General features: G+C 34.6%; 4 protein-coding genes across 7 annotated transcripts in view; 2 read left to right on the top strand and 2 right to left on the bottom strand.

Moving 5' to 3' along the window:
• Positions 1–2122, top strand: part of LOC134232004 (calcitonin gene-related peptide type 1 receptor-like) — a 31458-nt gene extending 29336 nt beyond the window's left edge. For 3 of the 4 annotated variants that reach the window (XM_062713946.1, XM_062713945.1, XM_062713947.1), the window contains exons 11-12: positions 1082–1123; positions 1479–2122. In XM_062713946.1, coding sequence (XP_062569930.1) covers positions 1082–1123; positions 1479–1706 — 270 coding nt within the window. In that variant the 3' untranslated portion in view covers positions 1707–2122. Of the gene's footprint in view, positions 1–1081; positions 1135–1478 lie in introns of all 4 variants that reach the window. The other variant, XM_062713948.1, reaches the window with a different exon arrangement.
• Positions 2123–2735: 613 nt separating this feature from the next.
• LOC134232006 (uncharacterized) lies at positions 2736–4311 on the bottom strand. The gene is made up of 2 exons (XM_062713949.1): positions 4156–4311; positions 2736–3966 (listed from the first exon to the last, which is right to left on the bottom strand). Exons 1-2 carry the CDS (start codon positions 4165–4167, stop codon positions 2992–2994), a joined length of 987 nt encoding a protein of 328 aa, XP_062569933.1. The 5' UTR covers positions 4168–4311; the 3' UTR covers positions 2736–2991.
• Positions 4312–11558: 7247 nt separating this feature from the next.
• On the top strand, positions 11559–26104 carry LOC134232023 (L-proline trans-4-hydroxylase-like). Its single transcript, XM_062713999.1, has 9 exons — positions 11559–11730; positions 12020–12107; positions 12227–12308; positions 12737–12847; positions 13037–13128; positions 13381–13471; positions 24841–24970; positions 25230–25387; positions 25551–26104. Exons 1-9 carry the CDS (start codon positions 11721–11723, stop codon positions 25656–25658), a joined length of 870 nt encoding a protein of 289 aa, XP_062569983.1. The 5' UTR covers positions 11559–11720; the 3' UTR covers positions 25659–26104.
• Positions 14594–17141, bottom strand: LOC134232003 (bile salt-activated lipase-like). Its single transcript, XM_062713944.1, has 2 exons — positions 15547–17141; positions 14594–15159 (listed from the first exon to the last, which is right to left on the bottom strand). Exons 1-2 carry the CDS (start codon positions 17097–17099, stop codon positions 14985–14987), a joined length of 1728 nt encoding a protein of 575 aa, XP_062569928.1. The 5' UTR covers positions 17100–17141; the 3' UTR covers positions 14594–14984.
• Positions 26105–27236: the final 1132 nt, after the last annotated feature.

The raw sequence follows: 27236 nt of genomic DNA, 5'->3' as shown, positions 1-27236 counted from the left end.
TCAAGTAAATTAACCTTTAAACTTAATACAAACGTTACTTCCGGTTTGATATGGATTTTCGGCCCGCCGGTCCGATACGTGATATGGCTTTTCGGACCGGTCCGTGATATGAGGTATTGTGAGTCACCCGTATCACACCGTGCAGAATCGGTGTATTTACTACTAAGTATATGATAAAGTGGAATAGTACATAAACAAGGAAAGCTGAGGACGGGAAATCTGAATTCATCTCGTTTGCCATACACTTTAATTAATAGTCAGCCTTTATCATCTATATAGTCAGAAAAACATCCAAATACAAAACAGGATTGGCAGACTCTATGGTGTCTATTATATCAGGTTCACTGGGATATATCGAGTCAACATACGAATGAAAATACTGAACTATTGTTCAATATTATACTTTCATGTAAATTACTTGAATCTGATTCGTCGAGAAACATTTGATAAAAAACACTACTACCCGCTGAATAATGAAGCCACGCCCTCCTGCGTAGCAACAGTCAACATTGCTTGACGACGGGTGGTTTTCTAAAAAATAGCGACTGCGCGGAATTTATGCTCGCGCGGTTCACTGTAATATGTATTTGTCTAAAACATTCAGTATAATATAATAAATATTGCATGTAGTTGAGTGTAACATTGAAAATTTTCACCCCTCGAAAACCATTGTCAACCTCGGCTGCGCCTCGGTTGACAATGGTTTTCTTGGGGTGTAAATTTTCAATGTTACACTCAACTACATGCAATATTTAATTATTTATATATTGATCAATCATCATTGATATCTCTGAATGTCGAATTGAAGGCCACCGTTAGTGTTTTCTCTTCTTGAGTGACGTTTTTGAATACCGGTAAATTCTTCAAAGGAATATAAAAATAGGTCAGCTTATAATGCAGCATAATAAGTCCCTATCGATTTCCAACAATTTGTTGGAAACTTGGTCTCCAAAGACTACATATATGTTGTCAGTGAGGAACCCCATCATCCTTTTAATATCAACTTCAGAATTTGTGTTTGTACAATGACACTTGGTTGCACTGTGATTTAGATGACACAGTTTTGGTTCTTTTGTTTCAGGGCTTCTTCGTCGCCATGGTGTTCTGTTTTCTGAACGGCGAGGTAAGTAGGAGGTCAGTTATCTCTCTCCATTAAGTTGTCTGTAATCTTCCACAAAAAGCGACAAACTGTGGATTTATCCTGAGCAAATGAATCTTTTTTTATTCTTCTTGAATTTTTAGATCCACTCAGTCTAATAACTAAGTCCTTTTTTTTAATAAACGTCGATTCTTTTAAATAGTCAAAAAGAAGTACATCATGCATTTGGGTGCCATGTAACAGACTGAACTCACTTTCAATCTATACGTTAATTTGTATAAACCTATACTTTTTGGTAAATTTATAAATAAATTGATTTGGATTATTTATATCTGCCATATGGACAATACATTTAATATCGTTTTTATTTCATTACCAGGTTATCTCAAACATAAAGAGAAGTATAAGACACTATCGGAGCAGGTCGTTCTCTGCTTCTAAGCGACTGAACCAAACGACACAGCAGACACTATCAATCAGGTCTGAGTATGACGCCAATAGGACAGGCGATCAGTGTTACAAATCCTTAATAGTGCCAACAGAGAACAAAGATGAACTAGAACTTAAAGACACTTCTACCAATGGTAATATTCATGGAAACTCCTAGCACAGGACAAAAAGAAACTCCTGTCGAAACGGAGTAATGTAACGTGTTTTTGTAAATGGCTGAATACGAGACAATGGATATACTGAATGCTGGCATTAAAAACAAGTGTCTTGTATGATGATATACATGTATGTTTTAAGAAACCTAAAGAAAGAGACCCGGTGAGATATTTCCAGTACTTTACAAGTACATATTGGTGCATGACTCTAAAGTTGAAATAATGGATGTTCGAAGAGAAGCTCGTGTTCTGTATAAATATATGGATGAGGCAGCAGGCTGGTCCTACAGCAACCTTCTCCTTGAAATCATTCATACTGTACTGTCAATGAACTGTGCTGAAGTTACTGTTCTATGAAATAGGGTAGAAAATGTAATACTATAAGTTATGATAACGATTTACATACTCTAGTAATTATTTTACAAAGAGGATGTGCAATTTGCCTTTTCCTTCACATGACCTCAGCACATAAATGTACTATGCATTCTTCAAGCATAATTGTTGTTGAGAATAATACTTTTATGTTAGGCAGTTTTTTTTCTTTTCTCCTGCTCAATAGTATTTTTAGAAAATAAGAAATTGTGAATTCATTTTAGTACCATACAGGCTCTGTTGTAAATAAAAATTCTGATACAAATTTTGTCTTTGAGACATCAGTGGTACATGTATCAATGGAATCATTGAACATGTAGCCAATCAACGTTTACATCTAAACCAATTGGACAAAATATTAACCAATTCGTGGCATTTACATGTAGCAGCAATCATTTGCAAAAATGTAAAAACACAGACTCCTATTCACTAGTACTTTAAGTAGTTTTCATTTTAAATGGATGTTGCTCATGCCTAAAGTTTCACTGCTTTGGCTGTGTTATGAATCAACTGAATTGTTTGTGAAACTGCTCAGTTTTATTTCTAAGTGCCACTGTGACTAATAATGTCATAGGGACTTAAATCTGTATCCTACTCAGTTTTTAAAAGTACTACATTGTAAGTGTGTCGCGATGACTTTTTAGGGTGATTTCATCTTCAATTTTAGGGATAAGTTTATTGTTAAGTTGGTGTTTGATTTAATTTTATTTTATGGTATTAAATAAATTTAGTAAATTAACCAATATCTAGATAGGACCTAATGCAGACCTAGGAGAAAGTATTGTAGCGGATTTCATTCAGTCATTTCACCTCTATCCATGATTGCTTTAAACGTTTTTACTGTATATATTATTCATAGAATGGTTAAGGACTGATTCATACCTCATACATATATATGGATAATGGAAAGCAATATCAGGCAACAAATGAAATAAGTACACTATATATAATCCAGAAGAATGAAGTTCTGAATGTGCAGAGATTGCTTATTCCACAGTTGTTGGGGTCTTCTGAGTTCTCTATGTCAAAAATTTCATCTTGGGACACTGGTCGAATGCCCTCATCAAGGGTTATAGTTTGACAGTCGTAGCTGTGTTTTACTATACCAGTGTCTTTTAACTCCGGGCACATATCCTTAACGTTCCAGAGACATCTGTTGTTTCCAGCAGAACTAAGAGTGGCGGTCATATTGGTATTGCATGTCAGGTTGTTGTTCGTAAAATCCAGACCCGGTTGAAGTATGTTGAATCCACACAGCGTGGACTTGAATGTATTCCCTGTGATCTGGATCGAGGAGACTGATTTAAGATTGACTATAGCCTGGCTCTCCATTAACTGAATGTAAGAGTTGGTCAGCTGTAGGACACGTACCTCGTCAAGCTCGGCAAAAGAAGCGTAACTCATATTCGTCACTGTTAGTTTATCCATTTTGAACAGCTCGACACCTTGAACTCCATGAAAAGCCAGCTTGGAAATTTCTTTGATACGAACATTAATGAATTCGATTTTTTGTACAGACTTCAGGTCCGAGAACGCATTTTGCACGATTTCTTGTATGCTGGAATCCTTGACCAATATTTGACTTAGGTTAGAAGCAGTGGAAAATGAACAGGCATGCATGTATGTGATATCTGATGAACTGATTATGATTGCTCTCAAATTGGGAGCAACTCTGGTCAGAGCCTGAAGAAATCCACTCTGTATATTGATGATCGCTGAATGCGTCAGACGAAGTTCAACCATAGTTGATGGAAAGCTTTGAGGAGTTATATAGGTCTGATTCAAGCAAGTGATCACGTCCTTTTCTGTAGAACATTTTGCCGGGAGAAAACCAACTGTTACAGTGTTTTGGATTAGATTAAATAATACGAAAAGGGCTACCTGTCTCTCCTGCAAAAGTGAACAAAAAGTTTCTTAAAGCACAACAAAACAGAAATTTTAAATTATTATAAACTGCTACATAGTTTAGGCCGAAGACACCTACATTAGTTCAAAACTATACAGTCATGCATCTGAAATACTTCAGATAATTCATGATAAAAATTGTCTTAGCAAAAGAAAAATACATAAATAACCTACCATTGTTGTCATAAAGAGTGGTTTACATCTCCAAACCCCTTTCTAAAACACATCTTACGGCGTAATTTATTGAGCGCTTAAACATGTGTAAAAATAGGTTTCCTTTTTAACATAGTTCAAGCCGAAGTTTCCGTTTCTATATTAAACACATAGCAATTACAATACACAAGACACTTTATAATTTATCCATCCTTAAGTTGTATGCTAGCGATAGGAGTGTACCAAGGGAACAGAGTGCTCTTGATCATCGCATGCCTTCTTAGTTTGGTGAATATATATAGGAGTCACAATTTATGTCTGTCATTTTGTCTGTCTGTCTGTCAAACCCACATTAACATTGGAAGTCCATCAAATACTAGAGCACACTAATGATGATGAATAAATACTTCATGGAAGATACGTCATACTACAAAGCTATGGGTAATGCTAAAGTACATAGAAAAGTAAGCAACCTCTGTCGACCAGTCTAACCCACCCTGTGCTACATGACATGTTTTGGCAAACGGAAAAATCTGTAAATTAAGAATAAAAGTATTGGCCTTGTAACTTTAATTTAAACAAGAGGCCCATGGGCCACATCGCTCACCTGAGTAGCTTTGACCATGCTGTTCTTTACCAGATTTCCCCTTGTATAATAACCTATCGTGATTCCAAATTATGGCCCTGTCCTATCCCTGGGGATCATGAATTGAACAATTTAGAATCTACATTACCCTAGGATGCTTTCACATAAGTTTTAGTTTTTCTGGCCCAGTGTTTCTTGAGAAGAATAATTTTAAAGATTTTTAGCTCACCTGAGCCGAAGGCTCAAGTGAGCTTTTCTGATCACATTTTGTCCGTCGTCCGTCCGTCCGTCTGTAAACTTTTCACATTTTCGACTTCTACTCCAGAACCACTGGGCCAATTTTGACCAAACTTGGTACAAAGCATTCTTGGGTAAAGGGAAATTTAAATTATAAAAATAAAGGGCCAAGTCCCCTCACAAGGGGAGATAATCAAGAAAAGACAAAAATAGAGTGGGGTCATTAAAAAATCTTCTTCTCAAGAACCACTGGGCCAGAAAAGCTGAAACTTATGTGGAAGCATCCTGGGGTAGTGTAAATTCTATATTGTTCAAATCATGACCCCCGGGCGAAGGGCGGGGCCACAATGGAGAATCAAAGTTTTACATAGAAATATATAGGAAATTTTTTTTGAAAATCTCCTTCTCAAGAACCACCGGGCCAGAAAAGCTGAAACTTATGTGGAAGCATCCTGGGGTAGTGTAGATTCTAAATTGTTCAAATCATGACCCCCAGGGGAAGGGCGGGACCACAATGGAGAATCAAAGTTTTACATAGAAATATATAGGAAAAATCTTTGAAAATCTTCTTCTCAAGAACCACTGGGCCAGAAAAGCTGAAACTTATGTGGAAGCATCCTGGGGTAGTGTAGATTCTAAATTGTTCAAATCATGACCCCCGGGGGAAGGGCGGGGCCAGAATGGGAAATCAAAGTTTTATATAGAAATATATAGGAAAAATCTTTGAAAATCTTCTTCTCAAGAACCACTGGGCCAGAAAAGCTGAAACTTATGTGGAAGCATCCTGGGGTAGTGTAGATTCTAAATTGTTCAAAACATGACCCCCGGGGGAAGGGCGGGGCCACAATGGGGAATCAAAGTTTTAAATAGATATATATAGGAAAAATCTTTGAAAATCTTCTTCTCAAGAACCACTGGGCCAGAAAAGCTGAAACTTATGTGGAAGCCTCCTGGGGTAGTGTAGATTCTAAATTGTTCAAATCATGACCCCCGTGGAAAGGGCGGGACCACAATGGAGAATCAAAGTTTTACATAGATATATATAGGAAAAATCTTTGAAAATCTTCTTCTCAAGAACCATTGGGCCAGAAAAGCTGAAACTTGTGTGGAAGCATCCTTGGGTAGTATAGATCCTAAATTGTTCAAATCATGACCCCCGGGGAAAGGGCGGGGCCACATTGGGGAATCGAATTTGTACATAGAAATATATAGGAAAAATCTTTGAAAATCTTCTTCTCAAAAACCACTGGGCCATAAAAGCTGAAACTTATGTGGAAGCATCTTCTTATAGTGTAGATTCTAAATTATTCAAATCATGACCCCCGGGGGAAGGGCGGGGCAACAATGGGGAATCAAAGTTTTACATAGATATATATAGGGAAAATCTTTGAAAATCTTCTTCTCAAGAACCACTGGGCCAGAAAAGCTGAAACTTATGTGCACATGGAAGGATCCTCGGGTAGTGTAGATTTCAAAATGTCTAAATTATGATCAGTGGGTGAGGATGCATTATGTATTACAAGGGGGAAATCTGGTAAAGAACAGAATGGTCAAAGCTTCTCATGTGAGCGATGTGGCCCATGGGCCTCTTGTTCTAATATATTTCTAAGTAAAATTTTGATTACCTATTGTGGCCCCGCCCACCCCCCGGGGGTCATGCTTTGAATAATTTAGAATCTACACTATCCTAGGATGCTTCCACATAAGTTTCAGCTTTTCAGGCTCAGTGGTTCTTGAGAAGAAGATTTAAAAAAAAAAATTCTATATATTTCTATGTAAAACGTTGATTCCCTATTGTGGTCCCGCCCAACCCCCGGGGGTCATGATTTAAACAATTAAGAATCTACACTCTCCCAGGAAGCTTCCACGTAAGTTTCAGCTTTTCTGGCCCAGTGGTCCTTGAGAAGAAGATTTTTTTAAAGTTTTCTTCTATATATTTCTATGTAATACTTTGTTTCCGGATTGCGCCGCCCAACCCCCGGGATCATGTTTTGAACAATTTAGAATTTACTCTATCCCAGGATGCTTCCACATAAGTTTCATCTTTTCTGACTCAGTAATTCTTGAGAACATTTTTTCAAGACCCCACCCTATTTTTGTCTTCTCTTGATTATCTCCCCTTGGGAGGGGACTTGGCCTTTCATTTTTACAATTTTAACCCCCCCCCTTCACACAAGGATGCTTTGTACCAAGTTTGGTTAAAACTGGCCCAGTGGTTCTTGAGAAGAAGTCGAAAATGTGAAAAGTTTACAGACGGACAGACAAACTAAATGTGATAAAAACATCAGTCAACAAGGTGATTGTTAGCTGCAGAGCTGTAGCTCGCTGGTCTGAAAAAGAATTGGGATGGACGTCCATCCCAATTGTTTTCAGACCAGCAGCAAGCTACAGATCTGCAGCTAGGTCATTGTACACAAACTATATATGCAAAATATACAGAGTACATGTACATGTATATTATAATATCATGTAACATGTAATGGTATATTACTACATGAATAAGTGAAGTTGAAGCCATCACGTTTAATACACAGGCATCTCACGTTACTTATGTTCTTATACACCGTGTATATCCCAACATGCGGGGTGTATACTATGTTGTGCGCGGGGTGTATGTTTTCGAAGCGAAAGAGAGGGGTCGAGGTACGTTTTTTGTCCGTTTTCTCAACGTACAGATATTTTTCGCCAGAAAGCATGTGACTACGGAAGAAAGCATTATCTAAGGAGTATATGGATACCTATGAATCTAGTGGACACCTTCTAGCTTTACCAAACACCTCACACAATTCCGAGGATCGGAGCAAGATTGACGCTACACTGTGTTTATGATCAAATATCAGAACAAAGCTTTGCTTTATCATCACTTTTATATTATTGTTAAATACATGTTTACAATATAAACGTTTGTACTAATTGTCCATAAATAAAACAGTTCGTATTTAAAGATATTGACGAAAAAACAATGTTGTGTCCGCGGTGTATGCAACATGTTAAACGCGTTGTGTACACCCCTTATTTTACACTAAAGTATCATTGTCTGAAATATCATTGAAAATTTTACTTAACAATTGACTTTTGTGAAAGTTCTATTAATTGTTTAAATTATTCACCAGTTTTGTAATAGCACAACTTCAGGTTCATGTGTTCGATTTACTGGAAAAAAATTGATACACGTTCATCGCACTTTTGGCTTTGCATCCACATGGAAGTAAATATACAGGGTTTATATATAATGTGATAACCAACAATTCATCGCTACTTTCGATTTAAAGGCACCTTATTCAGATCCTACCTTAATAAATGCTTCACATGCACATGCATCTTTTTGAACATTTAACATTTTCTCTTTAATTTCTGTTTAACTTTTTTTGCAATATTTTTTAAATGACATTGAAAAATAGCTTTTTGTAATGTCATAAACACCGCAAAAAATGTTCTCCTATATGTAGTATTTTTATGCTGTGTACTTTGCATCCAGAAGCCCATAATTGGCAGTAAACTATTTGTTTTATATTGAGGCATTGTATTGTACTGAGTACATATTTATTAGGAATGAGCCCGGGGAGGGTGTGTGTGTCTTAGGTCATTTTTTTTGGTTACTTTACTACATGTTAGTACGATAATGAATTAGAGGAGGGGTGAACATTACTTGATATTAATTACAGTTCAACGTAAAATTGTAATTGTATCCAAAACAGTTTTTTTTCAATTGTGCATGCCCTCAGAAAATTGTCGTCCATTATTAGAAATGTGCATTTTTATAGCAGGCTTTACATGTTTATTGTGATTTGTTAAATATGAAAACTTTTCAGATAAGGAAAATTGAGTCTGCACATTGCGAAAATTGGAAGTAAAATTAATATATCATACAGAAACGTTTTTGTTCCAGACAACTTTTCACTATAGAAAATGCTCATCAAGTCAGGTTGCCCCACCCCTTTTCGTTGCAGCATAGTCAAATAATGGTAATGTAGTGTGTTTCAGTAAAAAAAAAAGGAAAATTGATACTGAAAAAAGATGGGACCTACAACCCATCTGAAATAGGAGTTTTGAGTTTCGAAAATTCCCCCCTTTTTTATAGCTTGTCAAGGTTTTTTATGTATCCCCCCTTCAAAAAAGATTCTACGTCACTGTCATAAATGCTCAAGAATACATGTATTGATAACATAAATATTGCAGAAACAAAACAAAAAAAAAAAAAGAAAAAAGATTTATTCATAATACACCATTCATGTAGAGTTTCTATTATTTTTAACAGGCGAAACATTTAGATTAAAACGAGCTGAAGAAAGGACAAAGTGTCCTCAATGCAGAATAGGAGGGGGGAGGGCCTCCTTTGGTGAGATTTAATGATTAAGTAGATTTAGACCATTGCAACCATCTACAATGTAGCATTAATTCAGATAACAATCGCTCCTTGAACACCTAGCGTCTATTATGTTTAAATGTGATCCTTTTTTAAAAATTCTTTATTCTTTTGACTTTTTAAAATTTAGTTTGTTTTATACTTCAGTAAGTTTATGGAAATTACTTTTTGGTTCGGCATTAATATTAAGGTCTTTTATGAACACTATCTGTCGCTTATATACCCGTATGAATAATATTTCCATTGATACTTCGCACTAACAATCCAGAAATATATGGGGTATACACCCCATATACAACATGTTGCATACACCCGGACACAACATTGATTTTTCGTCAATAACTTTATACACAAACTGTTTTATTTACAGACAATTTGTACAAACATCTATATAGTAAACATGTATTTAACAATAATATAAAAGTGATGATAAAGCAAAGCTTTGTTCTGATATTTGATCATAAACACAGTGTAGTGTCAATCTTGCTCCGATCCTCGGAATTGTGTTGAGGTGTTTGGTAAAGCTAGAAGGTGTCCAGTGGATTCATAGGTATCCATATACTCCTTATAATGCTTTCTTCCTTAATCACATGCTTTCTGGCGAAAAATATCTGTAAGCTGAGAAAACGGACAAAAAACGTACCTCGACCCCCTCTCTTTCGCTTCGAAAGCATACACCCCGCGCACAACATAGTATACACCCTGCATTTTGGGACATACACGGTGTTATATAAGAAAAAAAAACCATACCAAATAATAAGGTAAGGAGGTATTTTTCTTTTTATAAGAAAAATAAGTAACGTCAGGTGCCTGTTGTTTGTCAATAATGTCTTACTCAAGTAGAACATTCAAATAGATGTGTCAAATTCTTTGTTGCGTTTTTTTCCCGTATCGAATTATAGCGGGTATCTAAATACCGAATGGTAGAGAACACAGCAAGGAACTTCTTTTTCTTCTTTCAAAATTTTAAAATTCTGCTTTACATAAAATACAAAAATAGGACTGCAATAAGTAGCAATATGAATTACAGTATATAATTGGAAGACTTATCTCTAAAACATCGGGTGGTATCGTAATCAGAAACTTTTTTCTAAATATTGAATTTAATTGGATAATTCGTGTTGACTATCAGGATGTTTTTCAGCGAAATAATTTTGCAGAGAACCATTGAAAAGGGATATTAATAATCAGATTATTGATAAGATCATTAGGCAGAAAGAGCGACCATAACTGTCTAATCGACAAACATTTGATAGGTTTACCGTACTTTACAGAGTTATTTGTTAAATCTAGTGTGTTCTGGTATTTGATGGACTTCTAGATTTGTGAGATCTAGTTTGTTCTGGTATTTGATGGACTTCTAGATTTGTTAGATCTAGTGTGTTCTGGTATTTGATGGACTTCTAGATTTGGTAGATCTAGTGTGTTCTGGTATTTGATGGACTTCTAGATTTGTTATATCTAGTGTGTTCTGATATTTAATGGACTTCTAGATTTGTTATATCTAGTGTGTTCTGGTATTTGATGGACTTCAAGATTTGATAGATGTAGTGTGTTCTGGTATTTGATGGACTTCAAGATTTGATAGTTCTGGTATTTGATGGACTTCTAGATTTGATAGATCTAGTGTGTTCTGGTATTTGATGGGCTTCTAGAATTGTTAGATCTAGTGTGTTTTGTATTTAATCGACTTCCAGATCAATTTATAATCAATTTCTCCTCCTACAGTTTTGGTCTGATTTTAATATAATGCAGCATGCAAGCAGAGTACTGTGGGATATATAATTGTTTTTTTTTTTTTTTTTAATTTTGATGTATAATGTTGGCATGGTTAGTAAAAGTGAAATTTCTGTAAAGTTCTTTTCAAAGGCTACTTCCAGTTGTAGTATTATTGCAATTTTGCCCAAAAAAAGAGGCTAAATCAAGTATCATTTTTGTATTCATGCTGTTGCAAAGTTTCAAGTTCAACTGCTACTTGTCTCTTCCTTTGTTTTAAGTACATATAAACCAGTAGAGCTACATTCTCGACAGAGACTTCTGGTTTAGTAACAGTACATGGACAAATAGCCTCCTTTTTTATCTTAAATAGTTGATCGTACAAATTATATGTTGAATTCTATTCTAACGTTTCAAATTTTAAGTTAAAACAGCCGCGTTTGCGCAAACAAAATATAACAGGTGCGCATTTTTGAAATTCAATACTGCTGCTGCAGAAAAAAATACTAGACTAGTGTATAATCATGGATAAGGATGACTGTATTGTCATTCATTTATCATTTGACAAAATTTGAACTTTGTTTGTCTTCATCATGCTAGTCAAGAGACTATAACGGTCATTTTCACCAGGACTGAACTGATAAAGCCACCAGCTATCAGGCTAATGTAAACTCCATAAACATGTCGACAGGTAAAGTCAACTTTTATCTACAATACATTAAAATTTTATCAGTGGAAGCTTAAAGTAAAATAATATTTTACAACTGTTACAACTGCATGAGACTGTTTTTTTGGGCATTGCATAGTGAAGTGTCTAGGAGATTACGTGTTTTGTCATAAATGAAATCAGTACTCATATAGCGATTTTATTTATTTTCATTGTGTACATGTACATGTATGTCGTTAGCTTTTTCTTAATTTTTTATTTGCATGCTTGCAGTTTACAAATACATGTAATTTGTTACCACACCACCTTGTAGGATTTGATTTTCGGTGTAATGAGGGGGAATGTGGTGTAACAGAGAAGCAAGTGTCCGTGTTTAAAGAGACGGGATGTCTGATTCAAAGGTAGCTGTAAAACAGAAATGAAAACATTAAATATGTTTATTAGCATCACATCAAAAATCATGTTTATTTGAAGTGATATCAGTTTTTGCAATGAGTCTTGTGGTATTTGTATATTTAAGGGGCTTGTTTGGACAAAAAGAAATTCAAAAGATAGAGCAGATGCTACAAGAGAGTGACCTAATAAAGAAGTATAGCTATGGGGTATGATATAAATGGAATAATTGGTAATGATTTTCTAAAATATTATATCTTAAAAAGAATTAATTTCCTGTGAGTTCGTTTTCCAAAGATCATGCTCAAATTGCAGGTGTGAGTTCCTTATTTTACCCCACTCTGAAAGATTCCACATACTAAGTATATAAGTTTTAACTTTTTCCTGCTCCAGTGGTTTTTGAGAAGGTTTTTTGTTACCCCTAACTATTTTTTTCTTGATCATTTTCCTTGAAGGGGCTGAACAATTAGAGTTCCCTTTCATTCAGAATTTAATGCTTTGTATAAACTTTGATTCAAAATTAATTTAATTTATTTAATTTAAAAGAACTTCGATTTTTCCTCATGTTCGACGTACAAGTTCCATTATATGAATAATTACAAATAAAACATTAATATAAGAATCTTTACTCCACTAGATTCCAGACCATACAGGGAGAATGCCCAGAATGATGTTGTGGTTACATCCGGGGTCTGACGTCACTGGGATGATGGCCAGATGCAAGAAAGTTGTCGACACTGCCGAGAAAGTATAAGCTTTATGATTTAAAATAATGTAGTAATTATTATGAAATAGTACACTTCACATGGTGTGATAGTTTATAGATATATATTACATGTATCTGTAAGCAGAAATGCCCATAAACATATGTTGCGAGAAAAAAAAAGAAGAAGATTTTTCAGTATGATATATTTATTTGTCTGCTCTATCACTGCAGCTTCTGGGAGGGGAAGTCTACCATTACCACACCAAGCTGATTATGAAGGACCCGCTGGTTGGAGGGGGGTTTGAATGGCACCAAGATTATGGGTAACTATCAAGTATTTAAAGTATAATAAAACGTTCAGAATTAAAGCAAACAAAAAGGGAAATGTAAAGCAAAATAAAACAGTCATGTTGATAATATACATAATCTAAAAAATAAAGAAACAAAATTGACATGCAAAACAAACAAGCCAAAAAAAAAAAATTATTCTACAAGGTCGGTGTGAAAAATAGTAATCATACTATAGTTCATACTTATTTTACTGATAAATTTTAACTTTGAATTTCTATTTATAGATACTGGTATTTCAATGGTCTGCTATACCCAGACGCTGTTAGTGTGATGGTGTCCTTAGATAAGTGTACCAAAGAAAATGGCTGCGTTCAGGTACACCAAATTTAATGATAATTTTAATTCCCCCACTCTCCATTACTTCAAGTAATATTAATTAATTGTATACAATTTACTTATGAATTTTCATTTTTGTTTTTTCCCAATTAATAGTACATATATGAATAACTCCAAATTTTGGCCTTTACTCGGCACTCAGAACTATTGATCAGTAAGGGTTCTTTATCTGCCAACGCGTACGCCTGCCGTGCACTGTGACTCCACACTTGCCGCCGGGGGTCATGATTTTAGAAACTTGTAGCTACACTACTCGAGAACGCTTCCATATAAACAATGACTAATCCTGAGATTGCTGTTCTTGAGAAGATTTTCACGACTTTCTGTACATTTCCATTATAAACAGATCGCCCATCGCATTATGGTCCAACCCTACCACTGAGGGTCATGATTTGAACGGATCACGATTTGAACAAACTTGAAAGTTCACTATGTGATAGTTTCAACTCTTTCGGCCTTGTAGTTCATGAGAAGAATATTTTTAAAGACCCCCATACCTGTATATAATAGTTGATCAACTATATATATAATTGTAGTCCCCCCCTATCCCACAGGGTTCAAGACATGAAAAGAAAATGAATCTTCACTTCATCCTGAAGCTTTAACAAAAGTATCAACGTTCCTTTGAAGAAAAATAATTTAACAAGATGTCATTTAATTTCCACTAAATCTTGAATATATTCGCGTGGAATAGGGCATGTCCTTACCATTGAACAAGCTTGAATCTTCTTTATTTCCGGATGCTTATGGCAAGTTTGGTTAACCTTGGATAATAGCTGAAAATGTGAATAGAATGGACGATGTCGACAGATAAAATGTGATAAAAAAATATCATTTGAGTTTTCAGCCCCAGTAAGTTTAAAATGTCGAAACATTGCAAAAATATTTTCCAGAGAAAGGAAATTCACCTTCGGCCTTCAAGTGTTTTTAATAACAGAATTAACAAAAAATGACTTGATTTTTTTTTTTTACTTTTATTAAGAAGTCCTGTGTCTTGGCATTATTATAGTTACATGTATATACACCAATCTATGTCACGATATTTTGACCAAAACCTTTTCTATGTACAGTGTTGCGAGTAATACCAAATAAATTAACACAACTTGTTTACTTCTTTATCCGAAAAATATCACAGGAAGCTAACATACATGTAGCTTAATAATTTAACATTTCATAGGACAATGCGTGCTATGATTTAAGTACAATTCTCTGTTATCCTTGGACTCTCAGTAAGGCATGGCATTCTCAACGTTACATTAGTGGATCAACAGTATTTCATTCACTGTTGAAATATACATGGAAGAGAAACTCTACAACATTAATTACTAAACATATAACACATAAATACATTATTTTAGGAGAAGTTTAGCATATCTTCACATTGCAGTATAACACAAACAAATTAAGTGCGTCACAAATCATAATATGAGGCATTCAAATGTCACATTTATGACATAGAGCAATGTTTGTATCTCGTATAGCTGCTCATCAGTTATATTTCATCGTGGACTATTCCCTGTCGTCCCTTTTCAATTATTTTGTTCAGTAGAGCAGTAGCTGCTGGTTTCAAATTCTCTCCTGTAGTAATAGGAATATCTAATATGACGTAACGTTTGTTGTTGACGTCATATCGCGGCCATTCTGGTAAACTCTCATCATTTGGATCACTGGAAAGATTAATTTTTTTTTAGTTATGTTTAGTTCATGAAAAATATTCTGCCAAATTAATGCTCGCTTCTTTTAATTTTACATGTAATATCATGCTTTAAGGTTTACAATTTTATGCAAATATATCAAAATACAAACATATGTAATGATGACTCATGAAAGTCTTATCAACCAAACATGAAAACCAAGGTCGATATGCTTTATATATGAAGTTGATATTTGTTTTTAACATTTTTCTCATAAAAACGAGGAATAACAAAAAATTCTAGTCATGTAGATACTTGTGTTTGCTAATCGATTTTTTTCTATACTTACATAAAGAAACTAACTGGAATTCTGCATACTAGTACTATAGTAGTAGTATTGTAACGAACAATGATTCTTACCCAAACTTTGCGAAATTGGTCCAATACTTTATCATATCGTCAGAAAGCTTCTTCGTTTCTTCCAGGTTTTTACGTTTCTCTTCTGGGAAATGTATGGTTGGGAAATCAAACATTAGGTATACCTCATCGCCATGCCCTGCCCCTTTAAACCAAACAGGTGGGTCTCCTCCAAATGGCACGGGACTTGGCTTTGTAACCAAATATTGAAAAGATTTAGCGTTTTCGTTATTCTTGCCATGAATCGAAAGAATGATGTTACTTGGTACAATGAACATATGATCACCACCAAATTCGCAAACCTTATTACTTTGAGCATCAACACTTTCTGCAGTAGTGTAAAAATCACATATTTCTTGCGCTAGTTCGGGGACATTGCCGGCAACTTGTTCTACATAAACCGGAGCACTGATTTCACAGAGAATACGTAATGGTACTTTTTCTGTAACATTGAATTCGTAATGTTTTTGAATCTCGTCATTTAAATGCATATAAACCAGGTTTCCTTCCCCATCAAGTGTCCCTGACATGAAATCCACGGAGCGGAAGACACTGTAAATTTCATCATCTACTGACCAGGGGTATGCTACGTTTTTCTTAATTAGTTCACCATCAATGCTTGGGGTTAAGCCTGCTGTATTTACTGACGTGTTTAATGAGGGCTGCAATTCTTCCAATGTAAAAGCATTTGTTATATTCTCAACCGGGATGTCTTGTAGGCATTTCAATGTTTCAGAAATATCTCCTTTATCTTTACAGTTGACTCTTTCCAGAAACTGATCGGCGCGTTCTTTTTCTAATTCTTTCTTTGTAATTATGCCAGGGTAAGTCGCAACACCACTCTGTGAAATAGCACGCTGGAACAAACCCTTGTTTGAAGGAATTAAAGTCAGAAGACTGACAGACATTCCACCAGCAGACTCTCCAAATATAGTGACGGAGTTTGGATTTCCTCCAAATGCTCCAATGTTATTTTGAACCCATCGGAGGGCTTCAATTTGGTCCCAAAGGCCATAATTTCCCGCCATTAGGGGGTCGTTCAGTGTAAGGAAACCTAGGAATCCCACTCTGTAATTGATTGTTACCACTATGACGTCACCACCTAAAACTAACTTTTGAGGATGGTACTGATTAGCTCCACCAAAAATGAATCCTCCCCCATGAATCCAAACCATCACGGAAAGATCCCTGTCTTTCGATACTTTGCCAGGAACGTATACATTCAGATGTAAACAATTCTCATCTTGTTGTAAATCGTCCATTCCAGGCATAGGAAATTGCCACTGTGAACATGATGGGCCGAGTTCATCTGATATTCCTTGAACGTCTTCCCATTCTTCTATAGGTTGGGGTTTCTGGAAGCGGAGTTTTCCAAGTGGGGGTTTTGCAAATGGAATTTTTATAAACCTGTAGACTTGGCCATTATCATAATTTTCTTCATAACCTCTGACCCATCCTGATGGGGTTTTAACCTCAACCGCATTTATAATCTCGGCTGCTAATGTTGTGGGAAGAGCAGCTAGTAGAATGAATGCACCCAAAGTCACAGTTTTCATTTTGGCTGAATAATCCTACAAAATAGAGTTGATAAAATAAATGATTTTTAATTTTTAATCCAATTTGAATTTTAAAACATTATAGAAAAAATGAAAATCGAAACTGTGACGTTTTCCAGGTGGAAATTTGTAGCTTTCATTTTGGGGTCCTAAATAGAAAGAAGACCTTTCTTAGACATAAGGTTATTGAAATATTTCTGTATTATTTTTCTCTAGGCATCATGTTGTCGGTTTAATATATGTTAAATAGAAAATAAAAAATGATTTTGTCATTATTTTCAAGATATATCTTATTTACACAAATTTCCTCTAAACAAATTTTTTGTATGTTTCTAATAGATGAAAAGGAATGACTAATATAAATAGAGTAAGTGAATACTTATGAATTGCTTGTTCATAATTATTAATGATTTAAATTAACCCGAACAACAAGCCTATGACAGTAATACGCTTAAATAGTTTGTCATGCTTATTCTTCACACTTGAAGATATAAAGATAAAGTATGTCTTTTGTAACTACCTCTTCTTGTGACATAACGCATTTTTAATATCTTTTAAAAACAATTGTTGAATTGAAATGTATAATTATGTTGTTTGTAAAAGCAAAAACTGCACGATTTTTTTTTTTTTACATCTAATAAGGGGATATTTTTTTCTCTCTATAGTAACTCCTATATGAGTGACGTTATTTTTTTCAGATGATTTTTTTAAAATTCAATTTATTTTATTTATAAAAATTTCCATTAGGTGAGATATTGCTAGGGGATTTACTGGTAGGTGTATTGATTTATTGATTGATTGATTGAATATTTATTGTTAAATGTCAAGTTTAGGAATTTTTCACTTTAATATAGATGACACCATACATGTATACCGGCGAAGGGCTACAAATTTTGATCTTTATTCGGCACTCAAGGTTACTGAGCTGCAAGTGATATTTATTATACCACTGTCTGCCTTTTTATGGGGCTTCAGTTTGTAGGTTTCTTCCAAAATACCCGCCAATTTCACTTCAGAGAGCGCTTGTCGAAATGAACAAATTTTATCGACTTAGGCGCAGCCGGGAATTGAATCCGATTACTAATTTAGCCGTGGTCCTATGGGAAACACAAGATATGTGATTTGATCAATTTACGATTAGGAAAAGTTTTTGCCAATAAAATTAGGTTGTTGTGTAGGAAATTATTCAGCATATAAATACAAGGGACCATTTTCTCACCAAGACACATAGGATAAAGATGCAACAATTTTTGATCAATGTCATTAAAACTGACCAGTTTTAGATACAACCATGTTTTATATCACGCCGCAGCATAATCTTATATAAACATTACTTATATACACGAATACTCGTACTTAATGGCGATATCAATACGTATGTTTACATGTATAATTTGGTAGACTTAGTTTTGATCTGTATAGCAGCTTAACCGTTACATCATTTACTTACTGTGTTATGCTGTACTTGGCCTGTTAACTCACTTTCTCTTTCACTATGCAAATATCGACTGTAATCAAAATAAATAAATCAAAGTTATGGAGGGCCTTATTTATCACACCAGACTAATGTTTGAATGTAGACAGTTCCTTTTTCGGTAATTTAAAAGGGAATTATTACCAATTTTTATGTTTTCACTCGTTTAGCCTCTATTCTAGTGTTTGTTTTGAATAACAGATAAAGTGCTGATAATATTGGATGTTGCTCAAAACTGCAATATTTATTGCTGCAAAAAGCTGAGAGAGATTTCTTACGGAAGCTTGTTTCATATTTGGATGTCAACTTTCCTTATGAGATTATTCGTTCTAATTTTATTTTATACTATTTCTTTAAATGACATCGTAGAAATAACTTTAAATACCATTGCTTCTTTTACAGATGAAAATAATTATTTGAAATGTTAAATTTCAAATGATTTTCTTTTATGTTAGTTGATTCCATAGATTCATGTACTTTTAGAAACAGAAAATGCATTTTACACGTGAAACATGAATAAAGATTAAACACACATCGCATTTTTAATGCACTTTTTATTTAATAAATGGATTTTAGGCATTATTAAACAAAATGTGACAAAAATTACCGGAGCAAAAGAGCAAACATAGACCTCCAAAACATCAGTGGTGTTTAATGGATAGGGTAATTCCAATTTTTATGTCGACACGATTGACCTGATAATCTTGGATTTAAAGATACCAGAGAGTTCTTTCATATTTGGATGTTTTACTTGGAAAAGACAATGGCTATCTAACAACAAAGCTTTATGATAAACAATATCTAAAACTAGGTAAGTTATTGACAAACAAGTTGATAAAGCAAGAATATCTTCAGTCTCGTTTAAAGTCATCATTTCATAAGTTCTATGATCTAGTCAGCAAATATAATCTTTCATTAAATGCTGACTGACTTTTTCCATACTGATTGTTAGGCCATTATTTGAATTGTCTACGTTTTTTTCCTTTTCTTATCCTGAACATTACAAGGGGCACACGTCGGATGTGACCAGTTGGCAAGGGATGTTCACTGCTCCATGGCACCTGATCCCACCTCTGATGCTTAGAAGGCCTTTGTCTGTTTTGCTCCTATTTTGTTAAGTTTAATGGACTTTTGAATTCGAATCCTGTTTGTTATCTCAATATTAAGTTTCATGTACACATGTTAATACTGCATACAGGGAAAATTTTGCCCCTGTTTTATTTTTGCCCCTTTCGCCCTACCCTCATTTGAGCGAATTTAAAACGGGGCGAATTCAAAGAATACAGTATAATTTCTTAAACAAAACTATTGCTTGGCGAATTTAAAATGGGGCAAAATTATTTGCAAGTTTGAAAGTGTGAAAATAACCCTGTATACAGTACTTCCTCTCGTAGTTCTTGCCATTTGTCAAAACTATTTAACAAGTATACAAATCTAAAAGAGAATATATATTGAATGACGTAATGTCAAAACATTTGACCCATGTTTGGAAAATGTCTTCGTTAGTTTGTTTTCATCACGTGAATTTCAAGTTTTCAGCTCACTTGGGATGAAAGCTCATGTGCTCTTTTCTGATCACCCGTTGTCCTTCGTACTTCCGTCTGTCCGTCTGTAAACTTTTCACATTTTCAACTTCTTCTCAAGATTCACTGGGTCACTTTTAACCAAAATTGGTACATAGCATTCCTTTGGTAAGGGAGAATTTTAATTGTTAAGATAAAGGATTAAGCTCCCTTCTAAGGGGAAATATTCAAGAAAAGAAATTAAAGAAATCTTCTCAGGAATCACTGAATCAGAAAAATTGAAACTTATTTGAAAGCATCCTTGGGTGGTGTATATTTTAAATTGTTTAAATTCTGATCCCCGGGGTAGGGTGATGCCACAAAAGTTAATCCAATTAGAAAATATCTTTAAAAATCTTCTCAAGAACCACTGGGACAGAAAAGCTGATATGAATTCTAAATTTTTTAAATAAATTATTGCCCCTGGGGGTAGGGTTTGGCAACAATAGGTACTACAAAGGGGGAAAATCTGGTGGAGAAGAGCATTGCAAAAGTTACTCAGGTGAGTGTTGAGGCCCATGGGCCTATTGTTAAGTAGAGAGATCGGTGGGATAAAATTGTTAGTAGTGTTCAGGAAAGAGATGGGCTCTCACCAACACACAATAAATTCTAAGTTTACCTGTTTTGAAAATTGTTCCTCACGAAATATGTTTAAATGTTATAACATGTCTTACCTCCTTGGGACTGCAAAGTCCTGTCTGTTATCACAATGTAAATCAACCCTTTTATTTAAAGGTGATAAAGTGTAATTGCATCAGATATCCTACTCAATAAGGAACAAAAATGCATGTACAATTTATAGAAAGAGAAAATGTGCTCATAGGTCATAGAAAATATTGCAAAGATGTCCTTTAGAATTATTTGTACAGATAACAACTTTATTACTGTAAATATTAGACTTGGGAATTTTTTGAAAAAGATGGACTTGACGAGGGGGTGCTTGGTTTATTTTTTTAAATTACAATGCACTGAATTTTTATGAGCTTGGGATATAGATAGTTTTAAATGTTTCAAATGGGATAAAATAGTCCGTTTGGGATATAATATCCCATATGGGCTGTAAATTTACAGTGCAAAAATTGAAAAATTTTATTTTGGCTATAAATATCATAAATCCGCATCAGGACACTTAAAAAGGAATAACTTTTAGTTGACAAGTTTTCCTTTATGCCCATTGTTTAGGAAATTGATCACTAAAAAATTCCTAAACTTCTGGGGATCAATCTGAAAACTGTAAAGCATGTGTAGGGTTTCAGAAAAAACATTCTTACCAAAAGTTATTCCTTTTTAACTGTTTTGATGCGGATTTATGATATTGATTGCCAAAATAAAAATTTTCAATTTTTGCACTTTATAGCCCATTTGATATATTATATCCCAAATGGACTATTATATCTCATTTGGGCGATTGGTCCCAACCTGTTTATTCACCTGTTCATTCGGTGCAGATTTATCTATAATACCCGAATAAAAGTCATGGCAGAGGTCCGTTTATCTTTTACTACACATCATTATCAATCTTTCAGAACCAATGACCCTAGTTTAACATAATTATATTATAGCAATTACCATCTTTTCAGCTGTCAAAATCATGCTGACATTCACGGGATATAAAACGAAAGTTGAATGGTAGTTGAATACCGATCCCGATCAGAATTAAGACGAAGAAAAACAGAAAAAAAAAATCGAGGCGGGAGTAAAAAATCGGGGCGGGCGGGGATGAGAATCTAGGAATATATTTATTATGGCCTTAGAATTATTTGTACAGATAACAACTTTATTACTGTAGATATTAGACTTGGGATTTAATACACCGGCAAGGTAAAGATGGAGTTGACGAGTGGGGTGACCTGGTTTATTGATTTTTAAAGTACAATGCACTGAACATGTACACCTTAAGAGCTTGGGATATAGATAATTTTAAATGTTACTTTTTATATATGTTTGGGCAAGGTACATGTATATTTCTTAATTATGAATGAAATTTATTGTCATGCCTTTTAGTTTTTATAAAACAAAAGAAAAATCCAAGAAAATAAATTCACGATTTTTAAAATGGAACATTGGGACCTTGTTAAATGGTCTGTGGACGGAGCAATCTTATTGAAAGTGTACCTAGTTTTTCTACAAACTTCTAAACCATTTTTTTCAATATCTAGTATATATAGTACAACCTTTGATCTAAAAAGTACAATTATATAATGCTGAATCTGTTTCATTTCCCTTTTTTTTGTTTTTGCTTGTCCGGTTGTTTTGAAGGTATAATTTTTTTTTTATAGATAATAATTTCAATTATGTTTATAATGCATTGTTATGTTATATTGCTTGAACCTTAGTTAATCCTGACAAGATTTTATTTTCAGTTGTAAATATTTCAGACAAGGCTGTTAGGAAAAATAAACACACAACAGTGACTTCTGTACAGCAAGTTGACATAGTAGAGTCTGGTTAATCTATGAGTGATCTAGTTTCTTCAGAACTCCCTGAACATTTGCAATCTCTGTTTGATAGGTCTTGTAAGAGGTTATTTGAAAAAGAGAAATCTCAGTTGTTAGAATTACTGATACAATATCAGGATATTTTTGTCGGACCTGATGGTAGGTTTTCTAGAACAAATCTTGTGAAACATCGTATAGATACTGGTGATTCTACATGTTCTAAGCCTATTAAAATTCCACCACGTAGACTACTTTATGCTCAAAGAGAAATTGTAGGGAAAGAGATTTCAAAGCTGCTCAATAATGAAGTTATAGAACCTAATGATAGTCCTTGGTTACCTCCCTTGCTGTTAATTGATACGAAAGGTGGTTCTTGGAGATTTTGTGTGGAGTATAAGCAACTTAACTCGGTTGTGAAGAAAAACACTTATTGCCTTGCATTGCCGGTCGACAGGGGGTGATCAATCCTCTATATTACCTGATTCTACCTCTGTTGATTTCGAGGTCCATTTGCTCTGATCCAATTTTGTATTGTTTTATGGACATTTGAGCCTGAATACCGTTCGTCATATCCACATATTTCATTGATGAGTCACTTGATTCTTTAACTGGAGCTTCCTGGTTCAGTACACTAGATTTAGTTTCTGGGTATTGACAGATAGAAATGTCAGATAATAAAAAATCTAAAACAGCTTTCTCAAATAATTTGGGCTTGTTTCAGTTTAAAGTAATGCCCTCTGGCATGAGTAATGCCCCAAGGTGTTATGAGAGGTTAATTGAGTTAGTTCTTAGAAGTGTCGGATGGGAGAAATGGTAATGTTATTTAGATAACATTATTGTGTTTGGAAGTAGTTTTGACCAAGCTTTGAAAAAAAACTTGACCTAGTGTCTGATAGACTTAGGTCAGCAAATATGACCTTGAAACTCTTAATTGTGTACTATTTGAGAGAGAAGTGCCGTGTGGTGTCTGATAAAGGAATTTAGTGTGATCCCAGTAAAATCGAAAAAGTTAAAAAATGGCCTGTTCCTAGTAATGTCACGGAGTCAGAAGTTTCCTAAGTTTTAGTAGGATATTAAAGATGGTTTACTCTCGAGTTTTTTTCCCACCTTTGTGATATTTGACAAGAAAAGAGAAGAAATTTTGTTGGACTTCTGATTGTCAGATATCATTTGAGAAACTTTAGGAACTCCTTTGTTCAGCTCTTGTGTTAGCCTATCCTGATAATACCTCAGAGTTCATCTTAGACACAGATGCAAATTTGACAAGATTACATGTAGGTGCTGTTTTCTCTCAAGTACAAAATGGTGAGCAGGTCATCGCTCATGCTAGTAGGACTTTGAATGAATTCCAAGTCAGATACTGCACCACTTATGAGGAGATATTGGCAGTAGTTACTTTCTTTGGCCTGTATAGACATTTCCTTTGGGGTAGACATTTCACGGTTAGGACGGATCATGCTTCAGTTGTGTGGTTGAAGAGCTTAAAGAATCCAGATTATTGTCCTTCGCTTAGGTTGCTCCAGTGAGAACCGACCAATGGTTCAACTTGGCGGAGTCAGGGTCCCACAATTCTGATGATGATAATTGTGATGATAGTTATGATGTTGTACGTAACTGGTTGGATACTTGGTCAGTTGATAAACTCGGCAACAAGAAGAACCTACAAAACGGCAAATAATTAGATTAAAGTAAAGTTGCAATGTTAAACCTCCTAGGCATGTTGTTTTGGATGCTTTTTCTGACTTGAAAACATACTGGAGATTACGGGAATCTCTTGAAGTCAAAGAAAACTTGTTGTATTACAAGTTGTAGTCATTAGCTGAGAAGAAGTATTTATTGTTAATTGTTCCTAGAGATATTAGATCTACGATATATTTGATGAACTTTATGAGAATAAAACTGCTGGTCACTTGGGTAGAGACGTACCATTAAGTCTATTAAGCGCAGGGTATATTGGCCTGGTATGTCTTCAGACATTTAACGTTGGTGTAGAGAGTGTGATGTTTGTGCCAGAGCAAAAGCTGGTCCAGATCTTGGGAAGGCATCTCTTCACCAATCAGTTGTAGGTGCTCCTTTAGATAGGTTTCATGTATATCTCTAAACGAACAATTCAAAAGTGAAGAAAATTATTATTACAATGTTTAAGAATTAGTTTGGAATGACTTAGGCATCTGGTATGAATATTTTTTATTGTGGTTTTGAATGAAAAGCTCGTGATTATCTGTTTGATTTTTTTTATTTGTCAAACACTTGTTTATTTTTGCCAGGTTTTACCCGGGTCTCATCACGTGGGTCGGATAGATCATGTACCTGTGGCGGGACAAACAGCGGCTGATCCCGACAGAGTAGAACACCTGAGGAAGAAGTTCCCACTGCAATACATAGAACTGGAGCCTGGTAGATCATTATATGTGATTAGAGAGCAAAAACGGAATACAAATAAATATATCGGTTATCATTCTTACCTATAATTCCTCGGATAACATGTATTGCACAATTAACCAAAATTGTTTACAATAGAATAAAAAATGAATTTTAAGAAGATATCTTATTTCAAGAAAAAATATACTTCAAATTTAAAATAAGATTGAAATGAATTTATAGTCATTTCGTACACGAGGTTCCTACTAATAGTACAACAATAAATTACCTGTAGGCGACGCTTTCTTCATGCACAGTAACGTCCTCCACAAGAGTGATCACAACAACAGTCCCAGCAGACGATGGCTGTTTATCATGGCCTACAACAAAGCTACCAACAACCCGCTGGAAAACTTGACGGGACCATTTCCAAGATACACTCCACTATCCAAGGTTTTCAATAATTATTTATTTTTTAAACTTTCACAAAAAGGATAGAAATTAACATTAAATGTTCCATTTTTTTAGTATTCAAACCCAATTTCGAGGTTCACCATCATTTTCACAATTGACGTTTGAATTGACAAATGACTAAGATGAGATAATTACTTTTCAGGTTCCTAATTCTGCTTTACTGGATTGCCAAAACCTATCGGATTTTTCTGGAAAAGACTTTCTTGACCCCACAAAGGACAAGAATGTGAAGGCAGATAGAAATAATTAAAGATTGTGAATAACCGGTACTGTTATCCGGAAATCTGTACGTCGACTGGTTCAGACTTCAAACACAGAAACTTTTATCAAACAGAAATGATGGGCCTGAGTTGTTTTGGTAATGACTACTCATCTGTCATTGTCGATCGCCTGAATTCATTATCATATTTGAATACAGGTTCAAATCAAATAAAGCATTAATATGATAAATAAATGTAAATAAAACTAGACACTACAATCAATGTTCACATTAAAAACTTTTTTAATAAATTTAAAAAAGAAGGAAAGTTTTAGCGTGTTGTTATACAATGAAGTTAGCATGCAGAGATTGTTATGTATACGGGTTTTGACAAATTTGAACAGGTGTATCAGACAGTAATGTCATGACTAAGGCAAGTAAGGAAGGCCATGTAAGTTCTTACTGGGTCATGAACACAGTGTGGAATAAGATAATGCAAATGTGCAATAAGGTTTAAGAATTTTTCTTTTTCACCTGTGGGGTCAAATCGCGTCATAAAATATTTCAAATTTGTTTTTTTCTTTTTTCTTTTCTTCCTTTTTTAAAACAGAACAAACAATTTTTTTATCCTCTCTTTAAAAATCAGAATAACTTTATCAAGATCTTTATTTAGACCGATGTCAATGAATGTGTCACAACAATTCCACTCTGCATTCGATACGCAAGAGCATGGTCTACGTATGAACGATTTCTAAAACGAGATAAATTATTGAAAAGAAGAAAACACTTGGTGTGGCCTTCAACTCGACATTTAGATATATCGACGACGCATTGTTAATTAACAAACAAGATAAATTATTGACAAACAAGTTGATGAAACAAGAATATCAGCAGTCTCATTTAAAGTAATCATTAAGTAAGTTCTATGGTCGATACAATGACCTTGTCAGCAAATACAATTTATCATTGAGTCAAATGCTGACAGACGTGTTTTATACTTTTTGTAAGTCCATTATTCATACACAGAATTGACGACGGATTTTTCCGGTATTTCTCGATCATGATAAGGAGCATACGGCGGTTGTGACCGGTCTGCAGGGGATGCTCACTCCACCATGGCACCCGATCTGATGTTTTGAAGGTCCGTGTTTGCTCTACTTCTACTTTTTATTGTTTTCTGGACTTCTAATCTTGAAAACTGTTCGTTATCTCCATATGTTTTATCATAAATAATCTAACTTTTATATTTATTTCCAATCAAAGAGATAAGATAATTTTCCTCCAACTGTGTCCTTTTTATTTTGTTTTACTTTGAAAAAAATACTCTATTTTTGAAAAGAATATGAAGAAATATATGGAGATAGGGAGCAGTATGTAAGCTAAAAAGTCTATTAAATAACAAGTCAGGAACAGAGCAAACAGGGACTTCTCAAGCATCAGAGGTCGGATCAGGTGCCATGGAGTAAACATATCCTGTCAACCCGTCACTTAATATCATGATCGAGAAAATGAACAAAACAGCGCAGCCTTATTACATGTATTTGCATGAAAAACATTGTGTCAACATTCGGTGTGATTAGATTGTATTTGCTGACAATGTCGTTGTATTGACCATAGTATTTGCGAAAT

Source organism: Saccostrea cucullata, unplaced genomic scaffold (genome assembly GCF_032062105.1).
Source record: "Saccostrea cucullata isolate Sc308-1 unplaced genomic scaffold, CSIRO_AGI_Scuc_v1 ctg148, whole genome shotgun sequence".
NCBI lineage: Eukaryota > Metazoa > Mollusca > Bivalvia > Ostreida > Ostreidae > Saccostrea > Saccostrea cuccullata.
This window is presented reverse-complemented; position numbering and strand designations above follow the sequence as displayed.